The sequence below is a fragment of the Gopherus evgoodei genome, chromosome 1 (assembly GCF_007399415.2).
Source record: "Gopherus evgoodei ecotype Sinaloan lineage chromosome 1, rGopEvg1_v1.p, whole genome shotgun sequence".
NCBI classification, from domain to species: domain Eukaryota; kingdom Metazoa; phylum Chordata; order Testudines; family Testudinidae; genus Gopherus; species Gopherus evgoodei.
In genome coordinates, this window is record NC_044322.1 from 369,773,757 (window position 1) to 369,794,619 (window position 20,863).

General features: G+C 57.1%; 1 protein-coding gene across 2 annotated transcripts; it reads left to right on the forward strand.

Annotated features, from left to right (window-relative positions):
* Window positions 1-1,650: 1,650 nt before the first annotated feature.
* On the forward strand, window positions 1,651-17,289 carry ARSA (arylsulfatase A). Of its 2 annotated transcripts, none has more exons than XM_030541324.1 (9): window positions 1,651-1,734; window positions 2,470-2,809; window positions 10,240-10,480; window positions 12,387-12,605; window positions 12,959-13,128; window positions 13,837-13,961; window positions 14,385-14,512; window positions 15,017-15,119; window positions 15,261-17,289. In XM_030541324.1, the coding sequence occupies exons 2-9, from the start codon at window positions 2,580-2,582 to the stop codon at window positions 15,563-15,565; spliced, it is 1,521 nt and encodes a 506-aa protein (XP_030397184.1). In that variant the 5' UTR covers window positions 1,651-1,734; window positions 2,470-2,579; the 3' UTR covers window positions 15,566-17,289. The 2 variants fall into 2 exon arrangements, with proteins under 2 accessions (XP_030397184.1, XP_030397271.1); XM_030541411.1 differs by lacking the exon at window positions 1,651-1,734 and adding an exon at window positions 1,909-2,004.
* The last annotated feature ends 3,574 nt before the right edge of the window (window positions 17,290-20,863 follow it).

Below are 20,863 nucleotides of genomic sequence, written 5' to 3' on the forward strand. Positions count from 1 at the left end.
TGAACGGGGTGGCATGCTCTGGTGTCCTGGCATTGGCATGCTCTGGCAGGTGCCCAGCGTGCTGGCAGGGTCTGCACGGGGTGGCATGCTCTGGTGTCCTGGCATTGGCATGCTCTGGCAGGTACCCAGCGTGCTGGCAGGGTCTGCACGGGGTGGCATGCTCTGGTGTCCTGGCATTGGCACGCTCTGGCAGGTGCCCAGCATGCTGGCAGGGTCTGCACGGGGGCGGCATGCTGTGTTGGGCTGGCACTGGCATGCTCTGGTGTCCTGGCATTGGCATGCTCTGGCAGGTACCTCGTGTGTTGGCAGGGTCTGCACGGGGTGGCATGCTCTGGTGTCCTGGCATTGGCATGCTCTGGCAGGTGCCCAGCGTGCTGGCAGGGTCTGCACGGGGTGGCATGCTCTGGTGTCCTGGCATTGGCATGCTCTGGCAGGTACCCAGCGTGCTGGCAGGGTCTGCACGGGGTGGCATGCTCTGGTGTCCTGGCATTGGCACGCTCTGGCAGGTGCCCAGCATGCTGGCAGGGTCTGCACGGGGGCGGTATGCTGTGTTGGGCTGGCACTGGCATGCTCTGGTGTCCTGGCATTGGCATGCTCTGGCAGGTACCTCGTGTGTTGGCAGGGTCTGCACGGGGTGGCATGCTCTGGTGTCCTGGCATTGGCATGCTCTGGCAGGTGCCCAGCGTGCTGGCAGGGTCTGCACGGGGTGGCATGCTCTGGTGTCCTGGCATTGGCATGCTCTGGCAGGTACCTCGTGTGTTGGCAGGGTCTGCACGGGGTGGCATGCTCTGGTGTCCTGGCATTGGCACGCTCTGGCAGGCGCCCAGCATGCTGGCAGGGTCTGCACGGGGGCGGCATGCTGTGTTGGGCTGGCACTGGCATGCTCTGGTGTCCTGGCATTGGCATGCTCTGGCAGGTACCTCGTGTGTTGGCAGGGTCTGCACGGGGTGGCATGCTCTGGTGTCCTGGCATTGGCATGCTCTGGCAGGTGCCCAGCGTGCTGGCAGGGTCTGCACGGGGTGGCATGCTCTGGTGTCCTGGCATTGGCATGCTCTGGCAGGTACCTCGTGTGTTGGCAGGGTCTGCACGGGGTGGCATGCTCTGGTGTCCTGGCATTGGCATGCTCTGGCAGGTACCTCGTGTGTTGGCAGGGTCTGCACGGGGTGGCATGCTCTGGTGTCCTGGCATTGGCATGCTCTGGCAGGTGCCCAGCGTGCTGGCAGGGTCTGCGTGGGGCGGCTGGAGTGCTCCAGTGTACAGCGCTGTGCAGTCACCACGGCCTGGGTGGCGAATCCAGGGCCCAGCCCCCACGGAAATTTCACCTGCTGTGCCCTGGGACAGTGCTGGCCAGTGTGTTCTGTGCAGGGGTCACGGGCCCTGGAGTCTGGATGCTGCACGTGATGGCAAATGGTCAATCTGCAGCCGGCCTTGGTGGGGCCGTGTCTGCCAGTCGCACGCTGCAATGCACACATGTGATTCACAAGTACACGTGTGATGTGTGAGCCTGCTTGGCGGGGTGATGCCCCCAAACTCCGTGCCCCATCCCAGGCCGTGCCCCACCCCCGAGCCCAGGGACCCCGCCCCTCCCCGCGCAGCCCCCGCCCCTGCCCCTCGCACGCGCGGCCCCTTTAAGGGAGACCAGCCCTGGCGACTACAGCTCCCAGAATGCCTCGGGCACACGTGACCGGCTCAGCTGAGCGCGGAGCCGTGTCCGCCGGGGAGAGCCCGGTCTCGGTAAGGGCGGCCCGGTCCCTCTGCGTGCCCCGCCCCGTACTCCGCAGAGCCGGGCTCGGAGGCTGCCGGGAGGGGCCGGGCGGCGCAGAGCGAGATCCCGGGAAGGGCCGGCGGGGAGAGCCCGGTCTCGGTAAGGGCGGCCCGGTGCCCCTGCCCGCTCCGGGGCTCCCCGCCCCGTACTCCGCAGAGCCGGGCTCGGAGGCTGCCGGGAGGGGCCGGGCGGCGCAGAGCGAGATCCCGGGAAGGGCCGGCGGGGAGAGCCCGGTCTCGGTAAGGGCGGCCCGGTCCCTCTGCCCGCTCCGGGGCTCCCCGCCCCGTACTCCGCAGAGCCGGGCTCGGAGGGGCCGGGCGGCGCAGAGCGAGATCCCGGGAAGGGCCGGCGGGGGGGGGATCCGGCCTGCACGTTGAAGCTCCCAGGGAAGGAGTGAGACCGATTCAAACTCCCCCCTTCCTTTGCAGCGAGCACGGAGCGCCGGTGTGCAGGCCAGAGTGCCCGCCTGCTTTGCCCTGGATCCCGCCCCCTGCTCCGGGAGCGTCCATAGCCCTTCCTGGCAGCCGGTGGGGCAGGGGCCCCTAGCTCTGCTGCTGCCTGCTCTGCAGAAAGGGGCTGGAGAGCCCTTGTGCCTCAGTCTCCCCGAACACCCTGGGGCTGCTGGGACTGGGATTGGCAGCTAAAAGTAGTTAGCTAATGTAGTGCAGACTGTGCTGTGTGCTAAACTCTGGTTTCTCTGGCAGGTCGTGGGTGGAGAGGCCCTGCCCGGGCCAGTGGGCCGCTGGGGATATCTGGATGGCCAGAGGAGGGCCTGCTGAGAGAGTCCTGTCCATGCTCGGGGGCCTCTGGGGACATGAGGTGGGCGTGTATCTGGCTCCTCTGTCCCCTGGGCCCACTGGTCTTGCTCTCTGCACCCACAAACCCTCCCAACATCCTGTTAATCTTTGCGGATGACCTGGGGTTTGGAGATTTGGGAAGCTATGGGCACCCCACCTCAGCCACGCCAAACCTGGACAAGATGGCGGCCAGGGGCCTAAGATTCACCGACTTCTATGCCAGCTGTCCACTCTGCAGCCCCTCGCGGTAGGTCCAGCTTCATCCCAGTCTGCAACCCCTCCCAGGACAGAGCAGTAAACTGGCTGGTGGTCTCTGAAGGCAGGGCACTGAGAAACAGCAGAGAACTGAATGGGGGCCACAGGGAGCTGTCTAATGTCCTCCCTACTGAACTGCAGGAGGGGGATAAATGGCTTGATAGTAATGTCTGTGGGTGATTTTGCTGCCAGCAGGGGCAGAGACAGGATCAGGGTGAGCCGTGCTGGTGGCAGCAGCTGTGTGACCGAATGGCCCTGCGGCTAGCCCTGAGATAGTGAAATTGTTTAAAAGGTTAAATCGTCTCACCTCCTCCCCCGTCGTGTGTGAGACAGGTAGAATTGTAGGGAACGGCAGCTATGGAGCTTTCTGCAGGAGCTCTAACTCGAGGACCCAGCCAAGATCGGGGCTCCCTTGTTCCGGGCACTGTATGGAGGCAGACAGTCCCTGCCTGGAGACTTCACAGTGCAGTGCAAGGAATGGGGTGTGGGTGTGAGAGACGTGGGAGCCAGGACTCCACCTACACCCCTTAGACGGGAGCTGCTGTGAATTCCTGCGGGGCTGGATTCATGCTGGTGCGCTCCAGCTGGGAGTCTCTGCAGCTCATGAGCAAACCCAAGGCAGCCAGGCCCCAGTGGTGCTAATTTCACACCTGGGGGAATGAGGCTGTTTTGGGGAAGCAAAAGTGTTACAATCTGAAGCATGTCCAGGCAGCGTGTTCTCTTTCTGCACATAGTGTCTCTGTCTGTCCCAGCCTGTTCTTAAAGGAGTAGCTCCCATTAACCACGTCTAATAGTGTGTCAGTAAAACAAGTATTAGCACAAGACCCAAATTCCCTTCTAAGGACACACGGTTCAGCAGTGTCTACGCACCGAGGGTGCTGGTGCTAACTTGCATACCAAGGTAAGTATTTTTACCAAGCCTGAGTTCATAGTCTTCTGATTTACAGTGCAGACTTCTTCCTCCTGTGAGGTGGGACACCAAGCTCTTACCCTCAGTGGGGATCAGCCCCTGCAGGAGACACAGCACACACTGCCAGCGGGTTACACGAGAATGGCAGGCCGCAGCAGAGCGTCAGGTCTTGAGATTAATTGTGTCCATTTCAGGAGCAGAGCAGGATCAAGTGGTTACAGGCAGCGCAGCCCAGGGGAACGACACCCCATTTGGGTTATTGGGGCATGAGTTGGGAAATGGACCTGCAAGCTTTGACTGGAAAACCTGGAGCGCTAGGGAGCAAGCCAGCCCCCTCCCAGCAAAGTAGCAGTGTCATGAATCGCTCTCTGTAGTGGCAGCAAAGAATCCTGTGGCACCTTATAGACCAACAGACGTTTTGGAGCATGAGCTTTCGTGGGTGAATACCCACTTCTTCAGATGCACCCACGAAAGCTCATGCTCCAAAACGTTTGTTAGTCTATAAGGTGCCACAGGATTCTTTGCTGCTTTTACAGATCCAGACTAACACGGCTACCCTCTGATACTATCTCTGTAGTGGGTGACTGAGCCGCAGGGCACTAGCGCTGGTTACATTAGCACCTAATTTGCTCATGACAGACAGTGTGGCCACATGTCTGAGCCTTGTGACTGTGCTGCATGAGTGATGGGGAGTCTAGCCCAGCTCAGCCTGAAGGAACCTTGTGAAGGGTGGTCCTAGTAGGGTGCAGGAGAGCTGGGTTCCATTCCTGACTGCCACTGGCCTGCTGGGTGACCTTGGGCAAGTCCCTTCCCTGCTCTGTGTTTCAGCTTCCCTGTCTCACATGGAGCTCCCACCTCCTTTGTAAAATGCTGGGAGATCTGCTGGCTGACATGCCAAGGGGGGAATGAGTTACCCCAGAGTATGGTACCTTGGCTCGCACAAAGGGACAGAAATGTTCACATCCATCTGGGGAAGAGCGAGAACTAGAGCTTGTGGAGTCTGAGCTTGGTGTTTTTAGGGCACTTTCCCCATGGCTGCCGGAAAGGGTGAGGAGAAGATGCTTGTGGTGATCCCTTCTGGTACTGTCTGGACCGGTGATCTGCTAGGTTACCCCAATCCTTGACTCCGGAGCCAGCCTGACCCTGCTCTGCTGTGAGAACCCCAACTCCTGGACTGTTTACGCACAGCCTGTGGCATGTAAGCTGCTCCTTGGACTGTGCAGCCGAGTGACACTAGCCAATATCTCCAGTCCCAGACACAACCCTAGGAACCTCTGTCTTGCAGTGTCCAGTTATGGCCGCTGGATGCTGCAAGCTTATATGAGATCATCAATTTAACAAAGAAATTGATATGTACCAGGCTTGTTATCCCAAGGAGAGTCTATGACGGGCTTCAAACCAAACACACTGCTTCAGGTAGAACAAACAAACAAATCTATTAACTATGAAAGCTTGACTTATAATCACTTAAAATCTAAGCATAATGAGTTGTATTTGGTCAAATGAAACTAGAGCAAAACGCATTCTAAACTGATCTTAACACTTTCAGTGCCCTTACAAACTGAGATGCTTCTCACCACAGGCTGGCTGGTTGCCCTTCAGCCAGGCTCTCCCCTTTGATCAGTGCTTCAGTCGCTTGGTGGTAGTGTCTGTAGATGGAGGTGGAAGAGAGGAAGAACATGTCAAACATCTCTCCCTTTTATTATGTCCTTTCTTCCCTCTTTGTTTTGCACCCCCCCTTCAGAGTCAGCATTACCTCATCACAGTCCCAGACAGCCCAAAGGAAGGGGCGTGACTCACTCAAGAGTCCAACAGATCCTTTCTTGCTGCCTAGGCCAGCATCCTTTGCTCCTGTGAGGTTGGGCTGGGTTTGTCCCATACAGGCCTTGATAAGGTGTGAGCTGCCTCTCTGCTCTTAGAGAGTTTTTACGTGGGCTTATTTTAAGCCATGAGGATACATTTTCAGCCTCAAACTATGTACATGAAATTATAACCTATAACACGGGTAGGCAACCTATGGCATGTGTGCCGCCTTCGGCACGCGAGCTGATTTTCAATGGCACTCACACTGCCCAGGTTCTGGCCACCGGTCCGGGGGGCTCTGCATTTTAATTTAATTTTAAATGAAGTTTCTTAAACATTTTAAAAACCTTATTTACTTTACATACAACAATAGTTAATTATATATTAGACTTACAGAAAGAGACCTTCTAAAAACATTGAAATGTAGTGAATGAATGAAGACTCAGCACACCACTTCTGAAAGGTTGCCGACTCCTGACCTATAACATTACTGTCACATTGCTGTAACAATGATTACTGTAACAACAATGCTGAGTGCATCATGAGCCTTCCAAAGACACCTGACAGGACAAACTTTGCATTGGACACTATACAGTCATTTTATAGAGATTAACATGGGGGTGTAGGGTGTTCCCACAAGGTACCGAATGTCACAACGCTGTCTTGGGTTTTGCTTTCCCAGCATTGTGTGAAGGCTGGAACCTTCTGAGCCATGGTGAGACGACCTAGAGAGGGGCCTAAACTATTTGATTGTGAGAGTTTCCAGTGCCGATGCAGAGGGAGAGATGGGACGTGGGCAGCGTGTGGTGCATGGTGGTGTGGAGCTGGTGCAGAGGGAGAGATAGGGTGTGCACAGTGTGATGCATGGTGGTGTGGAGCCAGCAGAAAGTTTGTGGCAACAGTGGAGAGGGAGAGATGGGACGTGCAGTGTGTGGGGTACATCTCTGGGGAGCCAGTAGGGAGTTTGTGGCCCTGGTGCAGAGGGAGAGATGGGGCGTGCGCAGCGTGTGGTGCACGGCGGTGTGGAACTGGTGGGGAGTTTGTGGCCCTGGTGCAGAGGGAGAGATGGGGCGTGCGCAGCATGTGGTGCACGACGGTGTGGAACTGGTGGGGAGTTTGTGGCACTGGTGCAGAGGGAGAGATGGGGCATGCGCAGCATGTGGTGCATGGCGGTGTGGAACTGGTGGGGAGTTTGTGGCACTGGTGCAGAGGGAGAGATGGGGCATGCGCAGCATGTGGTGCACGGCGGTGTGGAACTGGTGGGGAGTTTGTGGCACTGGGGCAGAGGGAGAGATGGGGCGTGCGCAGCATGTGGTGCACGGTGGTGTGGAACTGGTGGGGAGTTTGTGGCACTGGTGCAGAGGGAGAGATGGGGCGTGCGCAGCATGTGGTGCACGGCGGTGTGGAGCCGGCCGGGGAGTTTGCGGTGCTGGTGCAGACGGAGAGATGAGGCATGCGTAGTGTGTGGTGCATGGCAGTGTGGAACTGGTGGGGAGTTTGTGGCGACAGTGGGGAGGGAGAGATGGGACTTGCCAGTGTGTGGTGCACGGTGGTGTGGAGCCGGCCGGGGAGTTTGCGGTGCTGGTGCAGAGGGAGAGATGGGGCGTGTGCATCCTCTGAGGAATGATAGTATGGAACTGGCAGGGTGAGGGCTTGGGAGCAGGAGCAGGCTGCAGGAAGCCGGGCTGGAGCTGGAAAGGCAATGCAGGGAAGATATTGTAAGGTGGGAATAGTTCTGCAGGGGAGAAGGCGGCACATAGTCGCAAATCGTGGGATGGCCTGTGGGCTGCAGCGCAGCTGTTTGTGATCCCTGGTAAGGATGGTCCAGTTGTGTATTTGCCATTCAGCAGCGGGTTCAGTACCATGGCCAGTGACATCAGTGCTGGCCTAAAGCAGGGAGAGACGTGATCCCTGGGACTCTAACATGGCCACGGGTAATGTGGTATGATTCCAGAGCAGGTGGGTGACTCAATGGTCTGCACCAACTCTTTGGTGATGTGGATGGCCTGGCTGTCACACGAGGACAGGTGAAGTGGCACAAAGGGGATTGGAGATTTCACAGAAGTGGCAAGAAAAAGGCTTTTAGGTCAGTGATGGTAAAACCAAATGTCTGGCTGGAAGTAGACGATAAGCTCTTGGCTGAGTGTACCTAGTAGTTCAGAACCATAGATAACAAGTCATAGAATATCAGGGTTGGAAGGGAACTCAGGAGGTATCTAGTCCAACCCCCTGCTCAAAGCAGGACCAATTCCCAACTAAATCATCCAGCCAGGGCTTTGTCAAGCCTGACCTTAAAAACCTCTAAGGAAGGAGATTCCACCACATCCCTAGGGAACCCATTCCAGTGCTTCACCACCCTCCTAGTGAAAAAGGGTTTTCCTAATATCCAGCCTAAACTTCTCCCACTACAACTTGAGACCATCACTCCTTGTTCTGACATCTGGTACCACTGAGAACAGCCGAGCTCCATCCTCTTTGTAACCCCCTTTCAGATAGTTGAAAGCAGTTATCAAATCCCCCCATATTCTTTTCTTCTGCAGACTAAACAATCCCAGTTCCCTCAGTCTCTCCTCATAAGTTATGTGCTCCAGCTCCCTAATCATTTTTGTTGCCCTCCCCTGGACTCTCTCCAATTTTTCCACATTCTTTTTGTAGCGTGAGGCCCAAAACTGAACACAGTACTCCAGATGAGACCTCACCAATGTCAAATAGAGGGGAATGATCATGTCCCTCGATCTGCTGGCAATGCTCCTACTTATACAGCCCCAAATGCTGTTAGCCTTCTTGGCAACAAGGGCACACTGTCAATTCATATCCAGCTTCTTGTCCACTGTAACCCCTAGGTCCTTTTCTGCAGACCTGCTGCCTAGCCAATTGGTCCCCAGCCTGTAGCGGTGCATGGGATTCTTCCGTCCTAAGTGCAGGACTCTGCACTTGTCCTTGTTGAACCTCATCAGATTTCTTTTGGCCCAATATTCTAATTGCCTATGTCCCTCTGTATCCTAGCGCTACCCTCCAGTGTATCTGCCACTCCTCCCAGTTTAGTGTCATCTGCAAACTTGCTGAGGGTGCAGTCCACGCCATCCTCCAGATCATTAAAGAAGATATTGAACAAAACCGGCCCCAGGACCGACCCTTGGGGCACTCCACTTGATACCAGCTGCCAACTAGACATGGAGCCATTGATCGCTACCCCTTGAGCGTGACGAACTAGCCAGCTTTCTATCCACCTTATAGTCCATTCATCCAGCCCAGACTTCTTTAACTTGTTGGCAAGAACACTGTGGGAGACCGTATCAAAAGCTTTGCTAAAGTCGAGGAATAACATCCATTGCTTTCCCCTCATCCACAGAGCCAGTTATCTCCTCATAGAAGGCAATTAGGTTAGTCAGGCATGACTTGCCCTTGGTGAACCCATGCTGACTGTTCCTGATCACTTTCCTCTCCTCTAAGTGCTTCAGAATTGATTCCTTGAGGACCTGCTCCATGATTTTTCTAAAAGCAGCAAAGAGTCCTGTGGCACCTTATAGACTAACAGACGTTTTGGAGCATGAGCTTTTGTGGGTGAATACCCATTTCATCAGGGCTCAGGGCAGGGAGGGCTCGAGGTAGGGGTTTGGGATGCGGGGTGAAGGAGGAATTTGGGGTGCAGGCTCCAGCCCGGCTCTCCTTACCTTACGTGACTCTGGGATGGCAGTGGGGCTAAGGCAGGCTCCCTGCCTGACCTGGCCCCATGCCGCTCCCAGAAGCGGCCAACACCACGTAACTGCAGCCACGGGAGGGGATGGGGAGCAGAGGGCTCCGTGCGCTGCCCTCGCATCTGACGAAGTGGGTATTCACCCATGAAAGCTCATGCTCCAAAACGTCTGTTAGTCTATAAGGTGCCACAGGATTCTTTGCTGCTTTTACAGATCCAGACTAACACGGCTACCCCTTTGATACATGATTTTTCTAGAGACTGGCATAAAGCTGACCGGCCTTCCCTTGCCATGGGGTGTTGGTACCATTGAACAAAACACCTCCCTCCAGGGCAGGGGTGGGTAAACTATGGTTCGTTGGCCGGATCCAGCCTGCGGGATTGCCCTAGGCAGCTCCTATTGGCCATGAACGGGAATCATGGCCAATGGGAGCTTTGGAGGAGGTACCGCAGGCGAGGGCAGCGCGTGGAGCCCTCTGCTCCCCATCCCCTCCCGTGGCTGCAGTTACGTGGTGCTGGCCGCTTCTGGGAGTGGCACGGGGCCAGGGCATGCAGGGAGCCTGCCTTAGCCCCACTGCCATCCCAGAGTCGCTTAAGGTAAGTGGCTCTGGGCTGGAGCCTGCACCCCAAACCCCTACCTTGAGCCCTCCCTTCCCTGAGCCCCATGCCACAGCCCATGCCTGCATCCCAAACCCCTGCCCTGAGCCCCCTCCTGCACTCCGTGCCCCTCTTGTGCCCCAACCCCTTGTCCTGAGCCCCTTCCTGCACACTGCACCCCCTCCTGCACCCCACCCCCCTGCCCCAGCCCTACATTAATGACCCTGCATGCAATTTCCCCACCCAGATGTGGCCCTTGAGACAAAAAGTTTGCACACACGCACACCCCCCCCGCTCCAGGGGCTCAACTAGGCTCCTTCCCCTCGGGCTGGGCCGGGAGCTTGGCAGCCCCTTTGGGCGTGGGCACAGGACTTCTCCGGCTGCTCCAGCTTTTCTGGGCTCCTCTCATCCTCAGGGCGGCCCTGCTGACGGGTCGGTACCAGACACGCTCTGGGGTCTACCCTGGCGTGTTCTACCCTGGCTCCCGGGGAGGCCTCCCGCTGTCCGAAGTCACCATCGCGGAGGTGCTGAAGGCTCGAGGCTATGCCACAGCCATGGTCGGCAAATGGCACCTGGGACTGGGGGCCAATGGCTCCTTCCTGCCCATCCACCAGGGCTTTGACCACTTCCTGGGGGTGCCGTACTCCCATGACCAGGTGAGTGTCTGGCGTCCTGGGGCACAGGCCTGGGGGGTGTCCTGGCCTCCTGGCAGTGCTGGGAGCATGTCTAGGGGCCAGGAAGGGATCGGTACAGTGCCTGGGGCAACAGGAGGCTGGGGGCTGATTTGGGATGGTGCCTGAGGGAGCTGGGTCAGAAGGCTGATGGTGGCTGGGAGGGGATGCAGGCTCTGCCATGGGGGCAAGAGGGGGAGCTGAATGGGGCGCTGGTGGCGTGGCTGGGCTGGTAGGAGGCTGGACCATGCTGGGTCTGGATCTCTCTGAAATGGGGGCTGAGTGAGGTAGTCTGTGTCTGGGGGATGCAGGGGCTGGGTGGATAGGGGTTGGGAGGGATTGTTGGGTCAGTGACTGGGGGCAGGTGAGTGGCTGGAGGAGGGTATGGGCTGCATTGATATGGGGCTGGGAGGGGCACATTGGGTCAGTTTCTTGAGGCATATGCTAAGTGAATGGGGGTTGGGAGGGTTGGTTGGGTCAGTGTCTTGGGGGATGGGTGAGGTAGGCTGGATCTGTCTTTGGGGGGCACAGTCTGGGTGAATGGGGAGCAGGGTGGGTGAGAGACTGGAGGTGGGCATGGGCTGGGTGAAGGGGATTGGGAGGGATGGCTGGGTCAGTGTCTGGAGGGCAGTTGGATGTGAGGCTGGGTGGGGCAGGCTGGGCTCCCCCTTTCCTGGTGGGGTCAGTGTATGCCAATAACCCAGAAGTGTTTACATTTCTGGGGGGAGCGGGGAGATGCCTGGCCAGTCCCTAGCGTGCTGCACAAGGAAATAATGGGCCCTCGTCCCTGTGAGGTGTCGGAGGGGGAGAGACAGTGCCTGGGTTAGTGGGGATCTAGTCCTGGGGCTCCTGAGGAAGGGTTGGGTTTGGGCTGCTGTGGGGGAGGGGGGAATTCAGGTTGCTGTAGGGTGGGATGGGGTCCAGGCCCCTGGAAAGGATTGGGTTTGGGGTTGTCAAAGCGAGACAGGACTTTGGGGAGCCTCCTCTCCTTCGGAGCAGACTTGTTCAGGGCAAGAAGCTCACACGGCTTCACCTCCTGGGTCTCTCCTTGGAGCATTCAGCATCCTCTACCCCTCCGTGCGCTTCCCACAGCGAGTCCACCCCAGCGGGGTCCTGGGGAAGCCAGAGGGTCCTGCACGCACCCCCAATTGACTTCACAGTCAGACGTGACTCTCAGCCAGCCAGTAACACAGAGGTTTATTAGATGACAGGAACACGGTCTAAAACAGAGCTTGTAGGTACAGAGAATGGGACCCCTCAGCCGGGTCCATTCTGGGGGGCAGTGAGCCGAACAACCCCGTCTGCACTCACTTCCCATCCCCAGCCAGCCTCAAACTGAAACCCCCTCCAGCCCTTCCTTTCTGGACTTTGTCTCTTTCCCGGGCCAGGAGGTTACCTAATCTTTGTTCTCCCACACCTTTAGTATCCCCTTGCAGGGGGGAAGGGCCCAGGCCATTAGTTGCCAGGTGACAGAGTGTCAACCAGAAACTGAGGCACCCACACAGTATTCAGAGGAAACATTAAGAACATCCCCTGTGACAAACTGGGATGCTGTGGGGAAGGGGTTGCTGTAGGGGAAATGGGGTCCTGCCCCCTGGGGAAGGGTTGGGTTGTGGGGTGCTGTGGGGAAGGAGTTCCTATGGGGCAGGATGGGGTCCGGGCCACGCGGGGAGACATGAGGACTGCCACTCTCCAGAGTGATTTGCGGGGTATGAACTGGTAATTGGGTGGGAGTTGAGCCTTGTCCTTGGGGCACTGGGCTGTGGCCTGGTCCTGGGGCGTGGGAAGGGAAGGAGCCTGCCTCTCAGGGGTTGGAGCTCAGGTGTGGGGCTGGTACCGTGCTGGCCACCAGGCGGGGATACAGAGCAGAGCGTCTCTCCTCTCACTCCAGGGCCCCTGCCAGAATCTCACCTGCTTCCCCCCAGACACCAAGTGCTTTGGGACATGCGACCAGGGCGTGGTGCCCGTCCCACTGCTCCTAAACCAGAGCATCCTGCAGCAGCCGCTTGCCTTCCCCCAGCTGGTGCCGCTCTACAACAAGTTCTCTCGCGACTTCATTGCTGACTGCGCCCGCCGGGACCGCCCCTTCTTTCTCTACTATGCCTCCCATGTAGGTGCTGGGGCAGGTGGCCTGGGGTGGGCATGGGACCTGGGGGTTGGCCAGGATAGAGGGTAGTTGTGGACACTTGGATGTGCTGGGGAGGCTGGGCGTGGCCTGGGGTGGTGGTGGGTAGGCCTAGAGATACTGGGGGGCAGGGCAAGGGGGGGCACCTTTACCCCCTGTCCTGCAGCACAGAGCATTGGCCATGATGGATGGCCCCTGCTTGGTTCCCAGAGGAAGGGAAAAGCCCCCCCAGCTTCCTCTCCAGTCTGGCAGCCCCAGGCTCTGCTGGGAGAGGTGGCTGGTCCCGGCTTTGCCGTCTGCTGCAGGGATCCCCTCTCACTGGCTGCTCCTTTGCCCAGCACACCCACTACCCCCAGTTTGGGAGCCAGGAGTATGTGGGCCAGTCGCTGCGGGGCCCCTTTGGGGATGCCCTCATGGAGTTTGACGGCTCAGTGGGGCTCCTGCTCCAGGCACTGCAGGAGAATGGCCTGGAGGGGAACACGCTGGTCTTCTTCACTGCGGACAATGGGTGAGTGTGAGCGAGCTGGGGAGCCCCCCCTCCTGCCAGGGACGGGAGGCTGTGGGGCTGAGCGTGGTGTCCAGGGTGGGAGTGGGACTCCCAGGGATATGGGGATGCTGGGGGGTGGGGTGGGATGAGGCAGGGGGATTTGGGAGGTGCTGGGGAGGTTGTGGGTAGGTAGGGATAGAACAAGGAGGTTTTGGGGGTGTTTGGAGCAGGGGGATTTGGGGTGCTCGAGGGCTGAGGTTTCAGGGTGCTGTGGGGTTGGGGCAGGTGGGGATTGGGTGCTTGGGGAAGGGGGTGACACGGACCCTCGGTGGGGACATTTGGAATGACATGAAATCAGATCAACGCCATAACTTGCAAGTTGTTGGGCTGCTCAGGGTGCTCCCCACCTCCACAGCTCCCTGCACGCTCTCGGGGCAGTGCGGGGGGAGGGGAGCACTAGGGTGGGGAAGGCTCCACCCACACCCCCACTTCCCAGGCGAGGGACATCCCCAGCCTGGTGCTGGAACATGAATGTCCCTCCAGGCTCCCGCTGGCCTGTCCTGCCTGTGGGACCCGAGAGCCAAGGGTCTTTACCAGCCCGGTGGTGCCCTTCCCTACAGATACTCAGTGAGGCTGTGGTGCCCACAGGGAGCTGGCTGGGAAGGGGCCGCGTGGCAGGACAGTGTTAACCTGTGTGCTTGCTGATGGGCGCTCTCCTCAACCCCGCAGCCCTGAGACCATGCGAATGGCCCGTGGGGGCAGCTCGGGCCTCCTGAAGTGCGGAAAGGGAACGACATACGAGGGTGGGATGCGGGAGCCTGCGGTGGCTTATTGGCCAGGCCGGATCTCCCCGGGTAAGCCTGGCATTGCTACAAACTACAGCTCGGGGGGCGGGGGCTCCCCACACCCCTGCTTGGCGTGCGGGGGAGATGACCAGGGAGTGTGCAGGGCTGGCAGGGTGGAGGATCCAAAGGCCTCACCCCTGTGGAGGGGGAACAATGTGTGCCTATGGCTGGGTGGTGTCTGTAGGCCTGGCACCCCAAATTCTGAGCATAGGAGGCTGTCGCCCCAGGCCCCCTCAGCCCTTCTGCTCTAGGCCCCAGGGCGGTGCTTGGGGGCAGTGGGTGAGGGAGGGGCCAGAGGGGTTGCGGGAAGCCATTGGACGAGGGGGAGGAGGGTACCAGCCTGCTCTTGGGATGGCGGGGGATATTGCTGGTGTGAGGGAGGGGACTAATGGCTCCTGAGCCTTTTTCCTTGTGCCTGTGGCTGGATACCAGGTGTGACCCACGAGATGGCCAGCACCCTGGATGTCCTGCCAACCCTGGCTGCCCTGGCTAAGGTGCCTCTCCCCACTGTCCCGTTGGACGGCTACGACCTGAGCCCGGTGCTCTTTGGAGGTGGGAAGGTGAGTGCCCCAGGCCAGTGCTGCCGCGGTCACGCTGTGAGGATGGGGGTTTAGGGGGCACCAGTGTCTGACAGGCTGCCCTTGCCCGTGGGTGCTCCGCACGCTGCTTGGGAGAGGGGTGGGCTAGGGGCATCCGTGACTCGGGCTGTCTTCACTGCAATAACAAATGCAGCACCGAGTCTGAGCCCTGTTCAGCTGGTGCGGGCTCTGGGGCTTGGGCTGCGGAGCTCTGAAACTGCAGTCTCGGCATTCAGCCTTGGGCTAGAGCCTGGGCTCTGAGATCCCTGCCCAGTCTGGCCCCTTCCCTGTCCGTGGCCACTGGCCCGGCCCCGCCCGGCCCGGCTCCTCTGCTATCTCCTTTCCCCTGTCCATGGCCACTGGCCCGGCCCATCTCCTTCCCTGTTTGTGTCCGCTGGCCCGGCCATGGCTTAGTCACTGCCCTTTCCTCCCCATACGTGGCTCGGCCACTGCCCTGCATGACGCTGCTTCTGGTTGCTTGCACAGAGTCCCCGGCAGATGATGTTCTATTACCCGCCCAGCCCCAGCGAGCTGCTTGGCGTTTTTGCCGTCAGATACGGGAAGCACAAGGCCCATTTCTTCACACAAGGTAGCTACCTCTATGTGAGTGGAATGGGCAGGCCCACGGTCCCTGCATCCTTGTCAGGGTTCTGGTTGTGGTTCCAGCCGAGCCCTGGGGATCCCGGCTGAGTGAAGGTGGCTTCAGCTGCTGTTTGCATTTGTCTCCCAGGTGCCTTCCACAGTGGGACGACCCCCGACCCGGACTGCCATGGGCTGACGCCCCTGACGCCCCACGAGCCCCCACTGCTCTTTGACCTGGAGACTGACCCTGCAGAGAACTATAACCTGCTGCAGGGTGGTGCCGTGGGGCTGGAGGTGCTGTGGGTGCTGAAGGAGATCAAGCTGCAAAAGGCGCTCTTCGACCAGCGCATGGAGTTTGGGGAAAGCCAGATAGGGAAGGGCACTGACCTTGCCCTCCAGCCCTGCTGTGCCCCCCACTGCACCCCCAAGCCCTCCTGTTGCCACTGCTCCTAATCTGCCTGCTGTATTGCACCCTCTAATTCTCCTCTCGCCACTGCCTGGAACCCCCCTGGTCGTTGAAAGCCTCCTGCTGCTGTGCCCATCTCTCTGCTACCACTCTAAAGTCCCTGCGCTGGCCTCCCCGCTGCTCTCCCCAAACCTGCCTGCAGCTGGGTGTGCTGCATTGGGGTGCTTCCCTGGCCATTGGAGCTGCCCCCAGACTCCCGCTCCTCAGGCCTGACGCAGAGGCACCTATGTGCTGGCTGCATGGGGGTGGGGGGGATGGGGCACTCATGCAGGTTCCTGGGGAGTGGGATGTTTTACCTCTGCACTGGGAGCCTTTGGCTATTTGACACAAACCGCAGCTCTCTCCTGGGCGCACTGGGCTCTGGAACAAAGGAAAGGGCACGCCCTCAGAGCCTAGCGCCCCAATGCAGCCAGCTGGGGGCCCGGCAGTACCAGCCGGCTGGAGCAGGACGGCCAGGGAGTGGAGCATGGCTAGCTCTGGGGGACTGGCAGCTGTCCCTGGACCCTGGCACAGCAGTGAGGGCCAAGCCGTATCAATACTGGCGCAGAGATGGAGTGTAGGGTGCGACGCTAGGATCAGGGCCAGTAGCAGCAGCTGGGGTGCTTGGCCCGGAGCCTGTGGATGGGGGACTGACAAATGACTCTGCAGTCAGGAGAGTAGCTGTGCAGAGCTCCGGGGCAGGTCCCTTCAGCTGCGTGGATGCATCCACCTGTGGCTCTGGGAGACGACTTGTGCTTGTTTAAAGGGTGAAATGAGGAAAAACGAGTCCATGGCGTGGCTGCCCTCCAGGCTCAGCTGGTGTTTGCAGTCCCTGGGCAGGTGTGACCAGGGCTGTGTGCACCGGCAGGCCAAGGAGCCAGGGTTCCCAGCCCAGAGCTGGTCCTGAGCCCCTTTGGCAGTGCTCCTGCCCGGGGAGTGAGAGTTGTGAGAAGAGCAGGATAGGTCCAGCCAAGGAGGGCCTAAGCAGCTGCTTGGGATACCCAGGGAAGGAGGAAGCTGCTGGCATCCTGCAGAGAAGGGCCAGGTACAAGCTGTGACACGCATGCCCAGACAGGCATGTTATCCCTCCGGCTTTACCAGCTTCTCCGTGCTTTACCGAAGGGGGCGGGTCATGTGTGGTCACTGCTGAGCTAAGCTAGCTGATTGCCATGGGTCTTGCAGGACATTTGTACTGGAAATTTTCTTAGATGTAAAGTTCCACAGCTACTGGGGCAGAAGCACACCGTCTGTGGTGGGATGGGTCTTGGCAAACTCAAGATTGAGACCAGTCAGTGCTTTCCGACCCAGCTCAGAGCTGTATGTACAGTCTGGACTGGATCCAGGCCACAGCATTGACAGACGAAAGAACCCCAAGGAGAGAGACTGCCACGGGGACCCTCAGGGCTGAGCTGCTGATCATGAAGAGAGACCAAGTCGGGGGATGTATAGGAGAAGAAGAAAGGGCACAAGATGTTATCCATTACGGAGGGCTCTCTGTCAGGGGAGCGTCCCCTGAAAAGTGGATCCTTGCTCTCTGAACTGGACACACTGATTACAGGATGACAAATGGCTGCTTAGACAGGAAAGGGACTCGCTAACAAGTACAGACTCTAGGTTACATTTTATGTTTTTCTTCTACCTGTAACCTCATGTTTCCAAACTCTCTTCCTTGCTTTTATTCAAATCTGTAACCCGAGCTCTGTTAAATAAACTGAAATCTGGTTTTACTGTAGACATGTCCAGGTGCCTTGTGTTGAACTGAAGCAATGCCAGTAAACGGGAAGCAGCTAATAGGTGTCCATTGTGCATGTGCAGAAGATAAGGGACTGGGCGGTGGGGTGTGTAAATTGTAGCCCACAGAGGGGAAGAGTGGGGCTTTCAGTAGCCCAGGTAGTCTTGCTGGATCCGTAGGCATAATTAGCAGTGTGAACAAAGGCTGTGAACCAGCGCAGGCCTGGCCTGAATAACAACACACTAGGTGGAATTCTTCTTTCGTGTGGTGATAGTGAATCAGTAAATGCAACGGCTGGATCGTAAGGGCTCTTATCCTATCCAGAGCTGAGGGGGTAGCCATGTGAAGGGCTCTGCTGCCTCCAGGATGAGCATAGATTGGACAGTCATCTGTGATTTGTCTGACAGTTTGCACCCCGCCACAGGTGCGGTTCTGCGATTCTCTCAATTCCATCTCTGGTGTAAGTATGTGTGTAGTGATGCAGTGTGCTCTCCCTCCGACCCAGAGAGAAAGGAATGACTGAGCCACCACTACAGTGTGCATCTTCCATGTCTGGTGTGGACACGGTTTGGAGCTGGCCAGATGTGCTGCAGGGAGCAGAAATCTGACACTTGCCCAGTCGCGTCGTCAACTAGAGTTTTCGTTTGGTGCGTTGCAGCTTGGAAAAGGGATGGCTGGGGGATACGATTGAGGTCTATAAAATCATGACCGGCATAGAGAAAGTGGACAAGGAAGTGTTGTTTACTACGTCTCATAGCATAAGAACTAGGGGTCACCAAATGAAATCAATAGGCAGCAGATTTAAAACAAATGAAGTTCTTCACACAGTGCACAGTCAACCTGTGGAACTCCTTGCCAGCGGATGTTGTGAAGGCCAAGACTATAACAGGATTCAAAAAGAACTAGCTAAGTTCATGGAGGACAGGTCCATCAATGGCTATTAGCCAGGAGGGGCAGGGATGGTGTCCCTAGCCTCTGTTTGTCATAAGCTGGGAATGAGCAACAGGGATGGATCACTTGATGATTCCCGGTTCTGTTCATTCCCTCTGAAGCACCTGGCATTGACCACTGTTGGAAGACACGATCCTGGGCTAGGTGGATCTTTGGTCTGACCCAGTATGGCTGTTCTTATGTGGTGTTAGCTAACACCAAGTCAGCACCTTCCAGACTGGCACAGGAATGCACTGACCCCTTGTAAGATAAGGAGGGAATGGCAGGATAATGGAGAAGGGACTAGCAGGTACACGGAGAAGGCTGGTAACACAACATCTGGAGTGTGATATGTACCTTGTTTATATCAATGTATAAAAGGAGAAGTCATAGGAGGGGCACCTTTATGCCAGAATCCTGGTGTCCTGACTGAGCCAATGCCACTGGCATGGGCCTACACTTTAGTGTACCTGTCACCATCAGGCCGGGGCGCTAGGACCATGCTTCATTGACAATAAACCTGGCCAAGCACTGTCGCCACCAAACCGAGCCTTTGGTCTTTCCTTATGACAACATCATGGTCTGCTGAATAGGCGAGCTGCATTCCCTGCTAGTGCCTCTGGCGTTAGCATTCCAGGAGCAGAAACGCCGCCACACTCACAGCCCAGCATAGAGAACTTGTGTAACCTGCCCCTGGTAGCTTTGGGAGCACGTCCCTGGTGGGCACGGATAGGACTCCCTCATGCTGTAACAGGGTAGCGATTCACCCCAGGCACCTTGGGGAACCCCCTCAGTTGTCACACAGGCAGCTAGACCCTGGCCAAGTGAGAACAGAGGCCACTAGTGTTGGGTGATGCGCTGTGGGGTTTGGGTGTGTCTGTGCCTAGGCGTTGTGCTCCGGGGATCAGTGCCATGTGGGTACCTGAGCTGGATGGATGGGGATCTATATGGGGAGGGAGGGAAGGGCTTTACCCCATGACTCCTCCTGATGCACAACCTTCCCTAAACAGGCTCTGTCTGTCTGTCTGGGTTTGAACTGTGTCCTTGGGGCAGGGACAAACCATATTGGAGTGTTTAGAAAGTGCCTGGCTGTTATAACCTTATTCCCAGATTTGGACCTTAGCGTCCAAAATATGGGGGTTAGCATGAAAGCCTCCAAGCTTAGTTACCAGCTTGGACCTGGTACTTGCTGCCACCACCCAAAAAATTAGAGTGTTTTGGGGCACTCTGGTCCCCCTGAAAAACCTTCCCTGGGGACCCCAAGACCCAAATCCCTAGAGTCTCACAACAAAGGGAAATAATCCTTTTTCCCTTCCCCCCTCCAGGTGCTCCTGGAGAGATACACAGACACAAACTCTGTGAAACTACCCTCTCCGTTCCCAATCCTGGAAACAAAAATGACTTTCCTATTCCCCCAGAGGGAATGCAAAATCAGGCTAGCCACTTCAACACACACAGATCTCCCCTGATTTCTTCCTCCCACCAATTCCCTGGTGAGTACAGACTCAATTTCCCTGAAGTAAAGAAAAACTCCAACAGGTCTTAAAAGAAAGCTTTATATAAAAAAAAGAAAGAAAAATACATACAAATAGTCTCTCTGTATTAAGATGACACAATACAGGGCAATTTCTTAAAAGAATATTGAATAAACAGCCTTATTCAAAAAGAATACAAATCAAAGCACTCCAGCACTTATATTCATGCAAATACCAAAGAAAAGAAACCATATAACTTACTATCTGATCTCTTTGTCCTTACACTTAGAAACAGAAGATTAGAAAACAGAACTACTTCTCCAAAGCTCAGAGACAGCAGGCAGCCAGAAAACAAAGACCTCAGACACACAATTCCCTCCACCCAAAGTTGAAAAATCCGGTTTCCTGATTGGTCCTCTGGTCAGGTGCTCCAGGTGAAAGAGACATTAACCCTTAGCTATCTGTTTATGACCCTGGCACCTCGTAAATAATGGTTAAAACATGGTGTTACTGAATCCATTGCTTATCATTGCGGGAGGAGACTCCTGAACCCGAAATCCTTCCCACCCTTGGGTGCCCATGGCATCCTGCGGCCGCGTGCGTGTGAGAGAGGGACAGTCGGCTCCTTGGGCAGAGCCCAGCACAGAGCTGGTGCGCAGGGAAGGACTATTAAGAGGCTGAGTCAGCATTAGTGTTAATTACTGAAACACTTGACTCCTTAGCAGAAGGTGGCTGGATGCTGGGTAGGAAAGGCGGTGAGAACTGTGCTCCAAATGCAGGCGCTGTAGGGCCGGAGCCTTGCAAACGGAGATGTGGGTGGAAGCTCAAGCTCCATGCCAGGCCTGGGAGCTGGGACAAGGCACTTGCTCCTGGGTTAATTTCCTAGTGCTCTTCTCACATTTTGTACCATTCTTCTGACAGCAGATGCCGTGTGGAGCTCTGATGCGTTTTCAGAGAGCACCAGGAGCTGTACTGGCATGGGCAGCACTTATTAATGTCAGTGTGAAGCTACAATGTGAGCAGGACATTGTGCAGCTCTCCACAGAACAGGCGGTGCTGGGTCCAACAGGAACTCATCAGGGGCTGGGGCTGGAGCCAAGCTGTGGGCTTTGAATGGATGCAGATTACACCAGTGCAACCCCCTGTGTTACACTAATTGGATCTCACTC